This window comes from Callionymus lyra, chromosome 9 (assembly GCF_982586985.1).
Source record: "Callionymus lyra chromosome 9, fCalLyr1.hap1.1, whole genome shotgun sequence".
Taxonomy (NCBI): Eukaryota; Metazoa; Chordata; class Actinopteri; order Syngnathiformes; family Callionymidae; genus Callionymus; species Callionymus lyra.
In genome coordinates, this window is record NC_141826.1 from 1,104,068 (window position 1) to 1,118,822 (window position 14,755).

Sequence of the window (14,755 nt, forward strand, 5' to 3'; positions counted from 1 at the left end):
TCCTCAGTTTGTCTTCTAATTCCATAAGTTATTGTTGTCTCTTCTCATATGAAGAGATAGAAATTATTTTACCCCTTAACACAGCCTTTAGAGCGTCCCATAATATAGGTGGTGATACTTCCTTGTTATCATTTAATTCTAAATAGTCTTCAATTTCAGCTTTCAGTTTATCTTTAATAGCGTGGCTATTTAGAATGTTTGAATTTAGTCTCGAGACTGTAGATCTATGCTTTTTACCCAGACAAACCGTCATGTAGACCGGACCATGGTCGTAAACACTACTGGGGCCTATTTCACAGTTATTTACCCTTTGCAGATCCGTTTTAAACATAAAATAGTCAATGCGAGAGTAAACATTATGAGCTGCTGAGTAATGTGTATATTCTCGATCTCTCCAAGTATCAATAATTCCCACTTCTTCCATAATATTGTTGAACTTTTTGTTGATGTTTCTTGTGTCTGACTTGCCATTAGAGGAGTCCATTTTGGGGTTAAGTCGAATATTGAAGTCGCCCCCACAAATCAACATCCCTTGGCTTTTTGTTGTCATTATTTCAAGTAAACGTTTATAGAAGGACCAGTCGCTCCCAGGTGGAACATTCACGTTAAAGAAACTCACCAATTCATCTTCAACTTTACCTGTAATTATTATAAATCTACCTTCATTATCTTTATACTCTGAAATGTGCTGGTAATTTACTGCATTATTTATGAGGATTGCCACTCCCCTCCTTCTTCCTGAACTATGAGAAGCAAAATAGACGTGTTTAAATCCTGATTTATTCAGTTTACCATGTTCTATGTCATCAAGATGTGTTTCTTGTAAGAAAGCAATGTGAATTTTATCTTTCTTAAGTTTTGACAATATCTTCGCCCTCTTAACTGGGTTGAGTACGCCGTTAAAATTAAGTGACACAATATTTATTGATCTTTTATCCATTACTGGTGTCCTTTTCCAACAATTTCACAAAACTGGTATGCTCCCCCCCCCCCAAAAAAACCAAAAACGAATAAACAAGGCCAGAAAAAACTAATAAACTCAATATTACATTCTACTTAATAAACAATTTGAGTGACTCCCAAAGGAGGGGTCTCAGGAACTGACCCTGTTCAGCCACATTAGGTGGCTTGAAGGGAAAACCCCCCCATCCGAATCCGCAGGGGGGGGGCCTTACTTGTGACTGCAACATGACTTAAAGCAAGTCTCAAACGAACCTTTTCAATTCTGCGTTTTCCTTCCGCTGATCTTAATTATGAATGAATAATAATAATAGACGTGTCACAAACCGTTGAGTGGAGAGTTAGTTGATGGGCCGAGCCGCTGAGGATCTTCTGAAAGCGCGCAGTTTCTCCTTGTAGCTCTGATCCTGACGTGGAAGTGTGACGCGTGCTCCTCTCCTCCTGCCGCGTCCACGTCAGTCGACTCAGCTGTTCCATCAGCGACTGCGCTGGTCTGACAAGTGTGACGTCGTATCCCCGTTTTCTCATATCCTCCGTTGTTTCCTCCACTGTAGCGTAGGTTCTGGTTCCGTCTTTGTATTTTACTCGTAGTCTGGCCCGGAAGAGAGTCTGAAATTGAACTTGATTTTCCTTCAGGACTTTGCGCACTTCTGCGTACTCGCGCCGCTGTTTGATAATCATGATCTATGTTTATTTGGTTAGATTTCCAGGAGAATCCTCTGCTCTGCCATACCTTGCAAATAATCGATTCTTTTGTAGTGAAACTCAGAAACTTGACGATGATGGCTCTGCCTCTTCCATCCTTGTATTTAGCTTCGACATCTCTTCTTTTAATGACTGAAATTGAGTTTTACTTTCCTGTCGGAACTCTCTCAATTCCTGCAGGATGAGATCCATGTCGGCCATGTTGGTTCGATAGCTTCGTTGTCTGCGCCGCTACAGGTGTTTTCGCTGCCCTTCGAGGCACGTCTTTTGGATCAAAATCACGGAAGAATTCTTGCCCCCTTTGTTTAAAATGTAAAATCTTTTGAAATTTCTCCGTTTGTCGGGGGTTATTTAGTAAATTTATCCGGTTCTATTGAGAGCTTCTTCACCACGCTGCCATCACAACGGTGTTCCCCCGGAAGCCTCATGACATTACTTTTATTAATATGAAGACAAATCACCAATATATGCTAACATATATTGCTATGCTAATAACTCAATTTATGCTAATACAATTTAGTCTTCATCAACTGAAATGGTGTCGCCCCTTTTTCTCTTCTCGTTCTAAACTTCAAACTTGTTGACCCAAATTATTTACCCAATATCAAACAATTGGTTAGGCTACCAATTTACCGGATTAAAAAAAAAAAATATTTAAATCGAGATACTGTGGTAAACTAGCTTGATTATGAATCAAAGCTACACACACAGGTAACACTTGGCGGGTTATAGTGACGTTAGCGAAGCAGAGCAGTGTGAGTTTCCTTGCAAATAACCACCGAATAAAGATAAAACATAATTAATAACAGAACAACACAAACTTACCTTGCGTTCAGATCGATGACGGTTAGAAAGTGTGCGCATGCAATGCAACACCAAGGTTTGTAGAGTTTTTTACTTCTGTGTTCGATCATAACCGTAAAAACGTGGTCGGCTCATTAGCTCCACCCAATGCTTCGTTAGAGAAAAACTTTGTGCCTGAGTCAGAAATGAATTGATCATTTAATTCATTTTCAAGGCTCCTAGTTTTATTTTACAAAGTATATCCTGCTTTTATTAAGTGTTTTAAATCACTTTTCACTGATGTCATCATGTTTGTGCCTTCTGGAATTTAATTATATTATTAAAAAAAAGATTCGGAAGAATTATGCATTTTCATAATATATTTCAGCATATAAAATATAAATAAGAAATATTTAAACGTAAATCCTACACATTAAGGGTGTTTATCTGTAGTGATGAAACCCAACAGCCGTGCCCATATATTGGAATTTTTAATTTTAGTCAACCAAAGGTTAAAACTTGCATATACTGTCTCTCATAGGCAGTCTTTGCACAAACTTGTATTGACCCACCTCATTCTGACCGCCCTAATGTCAACAGGTTGCAGCTTGCAGAAACATTTTGCATAAATTACTTGTTTTTTATAAGTTGATCTGAAACTAGTTATTTAAGTTACTGTGACTTAATAAGTTATATAGTCCAACTTAAACAAAAAATCCAAGTTAAATACACTCAAAAAGCAAGAAAAGTTACATTAACTCAACATTTTTAAGTCATCAAAACTTTTTGAAGTTTTTTGATTAATCAGTACTCAATCTAGTTAATTAATTTGAACATATGGATATACAGTGCAGTATATGATACACTGACGTCAGGTGCTACGTGGAGCTATTGTTTGGGTCCTGTGAACGCACCATGCGGCGGAGGTGTGGTCTAGTCACTACTACCTTTGACCCCTGACCATTGAGAGCAGAGTGGGCGTGGTTGCTTGGACGAGATTTCACCTGAGCAAAAACAGACCTTTTTAAATGGATGGGGCTTAGGTGCATTTTCTAATGTAAATATCTTTATTAAATGAGAGTTTTTGTGCAAATACAAACATACTGATGAGTATATAGAGGTTCAAGATCAATTTAAGAGACACTTAAATCAGCACATTAGGTGTCCTTTAATGTTTCCTTCCTTGATTATATATTACTGCATATTCATGGCTACACCAATATAAAGTTATTGTTACAATTGGGCTGTGTATTACTATTCTTTCAGGTTTAGTAGCATCATTCCGCTGCTTTCTGTCGGTAGCTTGAGAGAGCAATATCTTATCTTGGGACGTTTTCCCTTGCCCTATGAACCTTGTTGTACATATGTTGCTGTTTTCCTTATATTAGTGTTTGTTAAATAACTCTGGTTAACTCATAATGATTAAAGAAATATAACCAATACAGAGCAAACATAACGAGACCCCATCAGGGAAAATATGTACTGTATTTCTATTTCTATTTGTTATTATACATTTTTATTTCATAACAAGAATATACATTTTATATTGTTTATTTGTTTTCACAAATTGAGAGAAGGAATTTGCTGTTTGAAAATACACAAATAATGATGTGTTTTTGTCGATTGATTTATACTTCTTCAATTGAGATGTTTTGCTTGATCACCTGAGCCAGAGGTTTGATGTTTAAAACAAACATTTTTTGACTGAGGCAACAGCCTTGTCTAGTTATTATTCCTTACGCTGATTTAAGTATAAAACAATTAATTAACTTGGTGGCTTTGTTCTGTTTATGTTTGCAGGCGCCAGGCAATTGGGGAGAGTCACACTTAGTGTTCTACAGATCTCCATTATTGCAACACTCACTCGCTCTATTCCATATCCTCATCACAACACTTAACCACATTGTCCACTGAGCCCCACCATAGAGACCATCTTCACCGTTCGCCATCTGTCCAAGTTACAGCCCGGTTTTATCTTTTTCAATGGACCATTTCACTCATTCTCTTTTATTACATACACTCTGAAATTGTATCTCACCAAACCCCACTTATAAGTCAGTCAACAACCTGGTTTTATTCAAATGCTGTTGATTGATACAAGGATTGACAGCGTCAGCACTACTAAATGATATACATTTCATTTTCATCTTTTTTTGTCTACCAAAACAAAAGAGTATTGCTGTAGCAATTATATCGATTTAAAGAAAAACAACAACATAATATTGCAAATTCAGTCATGAAGAGAATAGGAGTTACTTGGGGGAACGAGAAAATGAAGTTAAGGTAGAAGACTGTCATCTGACAGGTGTTGCCTCAACTAAACATGATTGTGATTATGTAATTGTTAATTATGTTGCATTTAATTTTTTTTATGAATTAACTTCACTTAAATCAGCAAACATTTTATCATTATGCTTATTCGTTATGATGTCCTAGGTTATGATGAACCAATATGATAAACAGCAAAATGGTTTAAGAACCGAGGCAGAAGTGAGAGTGAAATAATGTTGGTGATAATTGTACTCATTGGGATATCCTGGAAGTATTTTTCACATTGTAACAGACATAATAAAATGATTCCTGGATGTACGGAAAAAAAATGTGATCCACGACAAAGGAAACATACTGTATATAACGTGAAGTTTGGTAACAAGGGGTGTCCCAAAAACGTGTTAATAAATTCTTAATCAGGAATTTTGGTAAAGGCATTGAGCTTTGCTTGGTCATCAATACTTGAATTCTTATTAACCAAAACACCTCATCTAGGCCAAGCCAGAGATTGAATTGAAGTTGTCCTTTAGGACAGTGTTTCATGCAGATGCAATCTAGATTATTACTTTTGAACTAACTCTTTGCTTTGACATTCAGTTGCATCAGTTTCTTTCACAAATGAAAGTTTGATTGATTCTCATTATGAATCTGAATAAGTTATTAATCTGCACCTACACAAACAAGTCTACTTTAAGAACTTAATGCAAGCAGCGAACAGTATGTGTGTGGGTGCACACACTGACTGGCTCTTTTAAGATTAAATAGATTTTCTTTCTTTCTTTCTGCAACGATTTTACAAGACTGACATCCCAGAAACATCATCTGTATATGCCAACCCAAGAATTTCATAGGGACGATTTTTAAGTTAAAAATGACATCAAATTAACCGAAAGATTTCTGACTTATTTACTATGTATATTAAAAACAAGGGAGGGGCAGAAAGAAATGAAAAATGTCCAGAGTTACTTATTTATCTTGAATTGATAATGATCAAATTGGTATGTTCCCTGTGAAAATTAAAAGCTTGGTCAAATTTTCTTGAGACATACAGTGAGTATTGAATTAACTGACGGAGCAAGTAGCATTCATTGTTAAACATTTTATATGTAACAGTGATTGCATTGACTCCCCTACCAGTCGATCACAAAACTGTTGAGTAGATCGCGTGACATAATAAAATATGATAAAATAAAATAGAGCAGCGAGCTCAGATTGACTGCTCTGCATGTCAATAAAATACTTCATTGATAGGCACAAATATAATGTTAATCCAGTTTAAATTCATGTTTTCCATTTGTTTTTCCTGTTTCCACGTTGATTTGGACAAACAAAGGAAAAGTGCTTGGATTCATGTCACATACAGATTCAAACATCTGAATATTTTTGCTGGGTTTAAGTGAATGCCAGTTTTTAGCAGAATATCAATGTGTTTCTTGGTACATGAGGCTCTTGAACTTCTCTGCAGTGGAGGATGAGATTTTGACACCACGGGCTGACATTGAGTTTAAGCCTCATGGAAATTAGTTACACTGAAAAATATCCAAATATGAGAAAATATACTTTCTTAACTGCACTATCCGAGTCTACTTATTTATGCAAGACAGCCTTGTTCTATAAAGATGATTTAATCCACACATCATTCCATCATGAAAGATTTTCAGTCCATTCAGCTCAAGTCATCTGAGTAAGTATTTATGTACTTACTTATGTAAAGAAAATTTGATGATGATGGATCTTTTAGACCTCATCATTTAAAAGTTGCTTGTGAACCGAAAAAAGTATGGAAACCCCTGCATTACACCATCTTTAACTTTCACATTTTGCTAGACAAAACAGATTTCATATTGTATGCTAACAGAAAACAACATGTGGATGTGTTTCCATTCTTGGGGGGTTCCGAACTAACTGTCATAAGAACATTAGAATTTCTCTTGCACCCGAAAATATTGATTTAACTTGTTCTATTAAAGGGCTTATTAGTAGAATACTTTCTGTTGGCACTAGTAGTACAGCACATGCGCTCTCTGGCCAGACATATGGTGGATATGCTCTTGCATACTTGCATTCAGACACCCGATTCATGCTGGGGGAAAATGTATTCTAATTTTATTATGGGTAAAGAAAAATTCTCGAGAGAGTCTCAGTCATTTCTGCATCTTTTAATAATTTACATGGTGACACAACTCAGGAATCTTTCATCACGCATCATCTGAATCTCTTTCTATCTTCGGCTCTGAGTCGCCGCAACATGAAAATGGGAGCAAATATTTCCTCTTGGGCCCTGAATACAAATACAGTTTAAGAGACTTGTAAGTGTATTAAGTTAACTTTATTCTATTATGTCCTCTCTTTCTTCTTACCCCTTCCCTTCTCTCTCTTGCTTAGTGTGTCTGTCACGGGTGGAACTCGGCAGGAGACCCAGAAGCGGAAGTGGACAAATATTCCCGGAGCAAATGTTCAAGCAAAAGTCTTTTAATATTCCAGGCGGTCGGAAGGGACCGAAACAAAAAAAGAAATCAGGAACTCGGGACGAAGGCAGGACGCGGCTGGAGATCGGGATCTCAGATCCGGAACTAAAACAAAAGAGGAAAAAAGACTCACGTGAGCAAAACAAGGCGCTGACAACGTCAGGGGTCTTCAGGAAAACGTTCATAGGAAACACGAGCAGAGAGAATCTATGAATGCCAACCTAGTCTGGAAACTCAATTCTCTGGCGAGTTCTTCAGGTCCGCGACGCTCCTTTTCTGTGGGAAGAACCCGCCATTCAATCACCCCCAGCCGCGCACCTGCCAGCGTCTGTCAAGACACAAAATAAAACACGAACCAAAACAGGAAACCGACTACAAAATAAAACAGGAAAGCACCAAAACATGACAGTACCCCCCCCTCTAGGTAGCGCCTCCAGGCGTTCTACCCGGTCTTTCCGGGTGCTCCCGGTAAAAGTCTCGGAGGAGGGAGAGGTCCAGGATGAGTGAGCGGGAGATCCAGGAGCGCTCCTCTGGACCGTAGCCCTCCCAGTCCACTAGGTACTGGAAGCCCCGACCTCTGCGGCGAACCTCCAGGATCTTGTGGACCTTGTACGCAGGGTGATTGTCAATGATGAGCGGAGGAGGTGGAGGCTCGGCTGGCGCACTGAGAGGACTGGTTGAGACGGGCTTCAGGAGAGAGACGTGGAAGGTGGGATGGACCTTGAGCGACGGAGGGAGCTTGAGGCGCATGGCCGTGGGATTTATGATCCTCTCGATCTCGAACGGACCTACGAACCTGGGGGCCAGCTTACGGGATTCCACTGGAAGGGGGAGGTCCCGGGTGGAGAGCCAGACCTTCTGGCCAGGTGAGTAAACGGGAGCTGGCACACGGTGCTTGTCAGCGAGGCGTTGATTTCTTGTAGCGGTGCGTGATAAGGCCGCCCTGGTCTGGTGCCAGACAGATCGACAACGTCGTAGGTGGGCTCGAACTGAGGGAACCGCTGCCTCCCTCTCCTGAGAGGGGAAGAGAGGTGGTTGATACCCATACGCTGCCATGAATGGTGACCTCCCAGTGGCAGATGAAGTTAGGGAGTTGTGAGAATACTCCACCCAGGGGATGTGCTGACACCAGGAAGCCGGGTGACGAGCCGACACGCAGCGTAGAGCTGATTCCAGGTCCTGGTTGGCCCGTTCCGTCTGGCCGTTGCTCTGCGGATGGTACCCCGACGAAAGGCTAGCCTTAGCCCCCAGGGATCTACAGAAAGCTCTCCATACCTGCGAGGAGAACTGGGGTCCCCGATCCGATACAATGTCTACCGGGATACCATGGAGTCGAAAAACATGTAGGACCAGCAGGTCCGCGGTCTCCAAGGCTGACGGTAACTTTATCAGGGGGATAAAGTGAACCATCTTGGAAAAGCGGTCCACTACTGTCAGGATAACTGTCCTACCCATGGAAGGAGGGAGACCGATATGTGCGACCAGGGGCGACTCGGCACAGGTAAGGGTCGAAGAAGTCCAGCGGGGGGGTGACGGGAGGACTTTCCGCGAGCACACGTGGTACATGCAGCCACGAACTCCAGGACGTCGCGTGCCATCTCCGGCCACCAGAATCTCTGCCTGAGAAAAGAGAGTGTCCTTGAAACGCCCGGGTGACACGCTACCTTGTGGGTGTGCCCCCACTGAAGAACCTGGGCACGAGCTGGCTGCGGAACAAACAGTCTATCAGGCGGTCCAGAGCTAGGTCCTGGGTCACTCTCCTGGGCCTCCTGAACAACCCTCCAGATATCCCAGCTAGCCCCCCTGATAAAACACCGCTTTGGAAGGATGGTCTCCTCTGCCAGACCCTCCTGGGAAGGAGCAAACTGACGGGATAAGGCATCAGGCTTAATGTTCTTACCTCCCGGGCGGTACGTCAGGGAAAAGTCGAAACGACCCAAAAACAGGGCCCAACGGGCCTGGCGGGAGTTCAGGCGCCTGGCCTCCTGTAGGTAGAGTAGGTTCCTATGATCCGTTAACACTAGAAAGGGTACCTCTGAGCCTTCCAGCCAATGCCTCCACTCCTGAAGAGCCGCCACCACCGCCAGGAGCTCCCGGTTGCCAATGTCATAATTCTGCTCCGCTGGGGACAGCTTCCTGGAATAGAAGGCACAGGGATGCACCCTATTGTCCCTGGCGCACCTCTGGGACAGCACTGCCCCTATGCCGGTGTCTGAAGCGTCCACCTCCACGATGAACTGACGGGCTGGGTCGGGGTGTCGAAGGATAGGCGCGGAGGAGAACAGCGAGCGCAGCCGGTTGAAGGAGTCGTCCGCCTTGGAGGACCAGGTGAAAGCACTCTTGGTGGAGGTAAGCTGGGTTAATGGAGCGGCAACCTGGCTATAACCCCGGATGAACCTGCGATAAAAATTAGCGAAACCCAAGAATCGCTGCAATTCCTTTCGGCTAACAGGCACCGGCCATTGAGCAACTGCCTCCACCTTCATGGGATCAGGCCGCAACTGCCCTGTCCTAGAATAAAACCCAAAAAACTCACTGTGGGGACTCCGAACTCGCACTTCTCTGCCTTGACAAACAGTCTGTTCTCTAGTAATCGTTGGAGTACGCGGCGGACGTGGCTGACGTGTTCCTCAGGAGAACTGGAAAAGATCAGAATGTCGTCAAGATAAACTTACACAAAATTACTCAAAAGGTCCCCTAAGACCTCATTGATCAGTCTCTGGAAAACCGCTGGCGTATTGGCCAGGCCAAACGGCATGACCAGGTACTCAAAGTGACCTAAGGGGGTCTTAAAAGCCGTCTTCCACTCATCTCCCTCTCTAACACGGACCAAGTGATAAGCACTTCTAAGATCCAGTTTGGTGAATAACATGGCCTTGTTCAGAGGGTCAAACGACGGGTCTATGAGTGGGAGGGGATACCGATTCTTAACGGTTATGCTGTTTAATCCCCGGTAGTCAATACAAGGTCTCAGGGACTTGTCCTTCTTACTCACAAAAAAGAACCCTGCACCAAGAGGCGAAGAAGAGGGGTGAATTAAACCGGCGGTCAGTGACTCCCCGATATAAGTGTCGAGGGCCTGGCGCTCCGGGCGAGAAACCTTATACAGTCTACTACAGGGAAGAGGAGAACCAGGAAGTAGGTCAATGGCGCAGTCATAGGGACGGTGCGGTGGTAGGGATAGCGCCCTCTCCTTGCTAAAGACCTCACCCAAACTGTGATACTCCGGAGGAACGGAGGAAAGGAAAAAGACCAGGTAGGGTGATCCGGTGAGTCGGGTCATGCGACGAGCGAGTGTGTCCCACCCGAGCACTAACCTTAGGTCGACTGGGGCAGACAAGTAGTCGATGACCAGGCTCGCCGCAGTATAGACACAGTCCCTTCGTGAGCCTGTGGGAGCGCTGTTCCGGAGACAAACGTGTCCGACCCAGCTGCATCGGCTCATCAGGTGGCGGCGTCGGAGTCTCAGGAGTTAACAGAGGAGCAGGCTGGTCGAAAGGAGGAAAAGAGGAAGTGAAAACGTCCCTGCCACGTTCCCTGCGGTGCTCCCTCAACCTATTATCAATTCTGATGGCTAGGCTGATAAGAGCCTCCAACCCCTCTGGTTCTTCCCGTGTGGAAAGTTGATCCCTGACTGCGCTACCTAACCCCTGGGTAAACGCGGTGATCAGTGCGGGTTCATTCCAACCACTCTCAGCAGCTAAAATACGGAAATCTACCGAGTAATGCCCCACAGACTCCTCGCCCTGTCGTAACCTGAGTAGTCTTCAAGAGGACACCGCGGGAGAGCGATGTGGTAGGTCAAAAACCCGGCGCATCTCGTCAGAGAAACAATCAAAATTTGCTAAAGCCGGAGAGTTAGACTCCCACAGGGAAGTAGCCCAGTCCGCTGCTCTACCCCGGAAGAGGTTTATTAGATAAGCGATCTGAGCGCGACCTGCAGAAAACGAGGAGGGCTGCTGGCTAAAAACTAACTGAACTTGTAGCAAAAAACGTGAACAACCACCCACTTCTCCACTATAATTTCCCGGCGTGGGTATAGTGGGTTCACGTAGAACCGGAAGTCTTTCAGTGTGAGCAGGTGAAACAGTCGGAGCGCGCACAGAGGCTGCGGTGGCTGCAACAGGTGCGGGAGGGGCCAAGCGAAGAGTCCCGCGTCACCTCCTCCAGAGAACATAGTCTGGTTCCTTGGGAACCGAGGGCTCGGCGGAGCTCCTTCACATCCGCTGGGTCCATTTGGTGGCCAGAGAATTCTGTCACGGGTTGAACTCGGCAGGAGACCCAGAAGCGGAAGTGGACAAATATTCCCGGAGCAAATGTTCAAGCAAAAGTCTTTTAATATTCCAGGCGGTCGGAAGGGACCGAAACAAAAAAACAAATCAGGAACTCGGGACAAAGGCAGGACGCGGCTGGAGATCGGGATCTCAGATCCGGAACTAAAACAAAAGAGGAAAAAAGACTCACGTGAGCAAAACAAGGCGCTGACAACGTCAGGGGTCTTCAGGAAAACGTTCATAGGAAACACGAGCAGAGAGAATCTATGAATGCCAACCTAGTCTGGAAACTCAATTCTCTGGCGAGTTCTTCAGGTCCGCGACGCTCCTTTTCTGTGGGAAGAACCCGCCATTCAATCACCCCCAGCCGCGCACCTGCCAGCGTCTGTCAAGACACAAAATAAAACACGAACCAAAACAGGAAACCGACTACAAAATAAAACAGGAAAGCACCAAAACATGACAGTGTCTTAAGTAAGTAAGTCATTAATATTTGTGTACTTTTCTAGACCAGGGTGACAAAAGTGTTAAAACAATTAAAGCAAAACCTGATAAAATATATGCTTAAGAGGTCAATACACCACAGAGACGAACACAGGAGTCTCAGAGAATCAAGGAAAAACCTGCATGAATAAAAGTGTCTTTAGATGTTTCTTGAAGGAGTCAGTAGACTCCATCAAGTGCATAGAGACAGGAAGAACGTTCTGAAGCTTAGTAGCAACAGCCTGGAATGATCTCTCTCCTCTGGTCCTGAACCGTGTGCTAGGAACAATCACCAGATTTTGATCCACAGACCTGAGCTGGGGTGTAAGCCTTCTTTTTAAATCATGAAAACTAACTGTTGCAGTAGTCTAGACGAGAAGACACAAACACATGGATTATAAGGTCCAGATCATGCTGTGACAACATTTTCCTAGGTTTAGAGATTTTTTTCAGTTGAAGGAAACAGTTTCTGCAGTGTTGAACAAGAGACATGTCTTTGTCAAATACAACACCGAGATTTCTAAGACTCAGTTTGACAGACTGAACCAAGTCACCCAAGTATTGACTCAACCCTGGAACCTTATCATCAGGAGCAATAACCAAAGTTTCAGTTTTGTCAATATTTAGCTGCAAAGGGTTTTCATGCAGCCATTGTTTGATTTCTAGCAAACGATTGACTAGGCTGCTCAGCCTCTGGGGCTCAGTTGGATAAAAAGAGCAGTAGAGCTGGATTTCATCAGCGAATATGTGGTAAGATTACAGGAACATTAGTCCTAGCGCCTGTTGTATCACCTGTCGTATCGTAGTGCAGCACCGTGCAGCGTCTCTCTCGCTGCAAGCAGAACAATCTTTTTTCTTTTTGTTCGCCTTATTCCTGGAGCATCCGTGAACATCTACATTTATTTTTGGACCAACATCCTCTGAAGTCGAATCGGGCCGAGGACAAGTCTGAAAAACTTCCCGGTGAGCGCATTCGTCAAACCTCCCCCTCACTATGTCTCCTTCTCCCTCTCCCTCCTCTGTTCTTTCCTGCTCGGTGTGTCAGATGTTTAGTTACGCTTCGACCTCCTTTAGAGATAGCATTAGCTGTGTAAAGTGTAGCCTGCTAGCTAGACTGGAGGTGAAGCTCGTTGAACTAGAGAGCCGGTTGTGCGCTGTCGAAGCTAAACCGCTAGCTAGCCAGTGTCAGGTAGACAGTGCACAGCCACATAGCTTAGCAGGTAGTCCTCCAGCAATTCCCGAGCAGCCGGGAAACCAGGGTCGGTGGGTGACTGTTCGTGGGAGGAATAGTTCCCGGCAAAAGTCAACGGAGCACCACCAACCCCTTAGCGTTTCGAACAAATTTTCTCCACTCGACAAGTCACCGGTCGAGGAACCTGCTCTGTTCATAGGCGATTCCATTCTTCGGAACGTTAAACTAGCGAAGCCAGCGAGAGTAGTCTGCATTCCTGGGGCCAGAGCGGGCGACATTGAATCAAATTTAAAGCTGCTGGCTAAAGCTAAACATAAATACAGTAAGATAATTATTCATGTCGGCATCAACGACATCCAATTATGTCGCTCGGAGGTCACCAAGGTAAACGTTCAGTCGGTGTGTGCATTTGCACGAACAATGTCGGACTCCGTAGTGTTCTCTGGACCCCTTCCCAATATGGCCAATGATGATATGTTTACTCGCTATTCATCATTTAATCGCTGGTTGTCGGAGTGGTGCCCCGCAAATGGGGTTGGCTTTGTTAACAACTGGAAAACCTTCTGGGGAAAACCTGGTCTGCTTAGGAGAGACTGCATCCATCCCACGTTGGAAGGAGCATCTCTCTTGTCTAGCAGTGTTGAGAGTTTTAGTGTAACGTGACAACTCAGAGCACAGATCGGAAGGCAGAACTGCAGTCTTCCACACTCTTCTGCCCTTCTCCCACAACAGCCACCCGCCTCTAACCACATAGAGAGGGTCAATCTGACCCGCTTAATAAAACCAAGTAAAAATGTCAGTAGAAGAGCTATTAAAGAAAATCTAATTCAAATAAATCGAAATCAAATAAATACTACCATTGTAGAGGACAGGAGAATTAAGTGCGGATTGTTGAATATCCGATCCCTGTCCTCAAAAGCTGCACTAATTAATGAACTTATATCAGATAAAACCATTGACTTATTATTCTTAACCGAAACTTGGCTGTCTATAGATGATTACGTATCTTTAAATGAATCAACACCACCCAGCCACACTAACTTTAACGCCCCTCGACGCTCTGGTCGAGGAGGTGGAGTCGCAGCCATCATCAACTCATGTCTGTCAACCTTTACTAGACCACAATGTGATTTCAACTCTTTTGAAAGTATTATACTTAGCGTATCTAATACAACCTTGAGATCAGGTCAGTCACTTCTCTTTGTTGGAGTCTATCGTCCCCCTGGACCTTATTCTGAATTCTTGTCTGAGTTCCCTGAGTATTTGACCAGCCTGGTGCTTAAATCAGATAAAGTGATTATTGTTGGTGACTTTAACATCCATGTTGATATGGTCCATGATAGCTTAGCTAACAGGTTTAACTCTATCCTGGAGTCATTTGGTTTCTCTCAGTATGTACATGAACCGACTCACTGTTTTAAGCACACATTAGACCTTGTCTTAGCATACGGACTTGAAATTAAAAATGTTATTGTCTCTCCTCAGAATTCAGTTCTTTCTGACCATCAATTAATAACCTTTGACTTCATTTTAAATGAGCCAAGTCTACAGAGCAGGAGCACTCTCAAAAGATGTCTGTCTGAAAGTGTCGTTACCAAGTTTATGGAAATAATTCCCTC

General features: G+C 43.7%; 1 protein-coding gene across 1 annotated transcript; it reads left to right on the plus strand.

The window, feature by feature from the left end:
* The first annotated feature begins 12,938 nt into the window (after positions 1-12,938).
* Positions 12,939-13,799, plus strand: LOC148071400 (uncharacterized). The gene has a single exon (XM_087799708.1). The coding sequence runs from the start codon at positions 12,939-12,941 to the stop codon at positions 13,797-13,799; it is 861 nt and encodes a 286-aa protein (XP_087655834.1).
* Positions 13,800-14,755: the final 956 nt, after the last annotated feature.

What these genes read in the sequence shown, in the direction of transcription:
- LOC148071400 (XM_087799708.1), top strand. Translation starts at nt 12,939, where the DNA reads ATGTCTCCTTCTCCCTCTCCCTCCTCTGTTCTTTCCTGCTCGGTGTGT.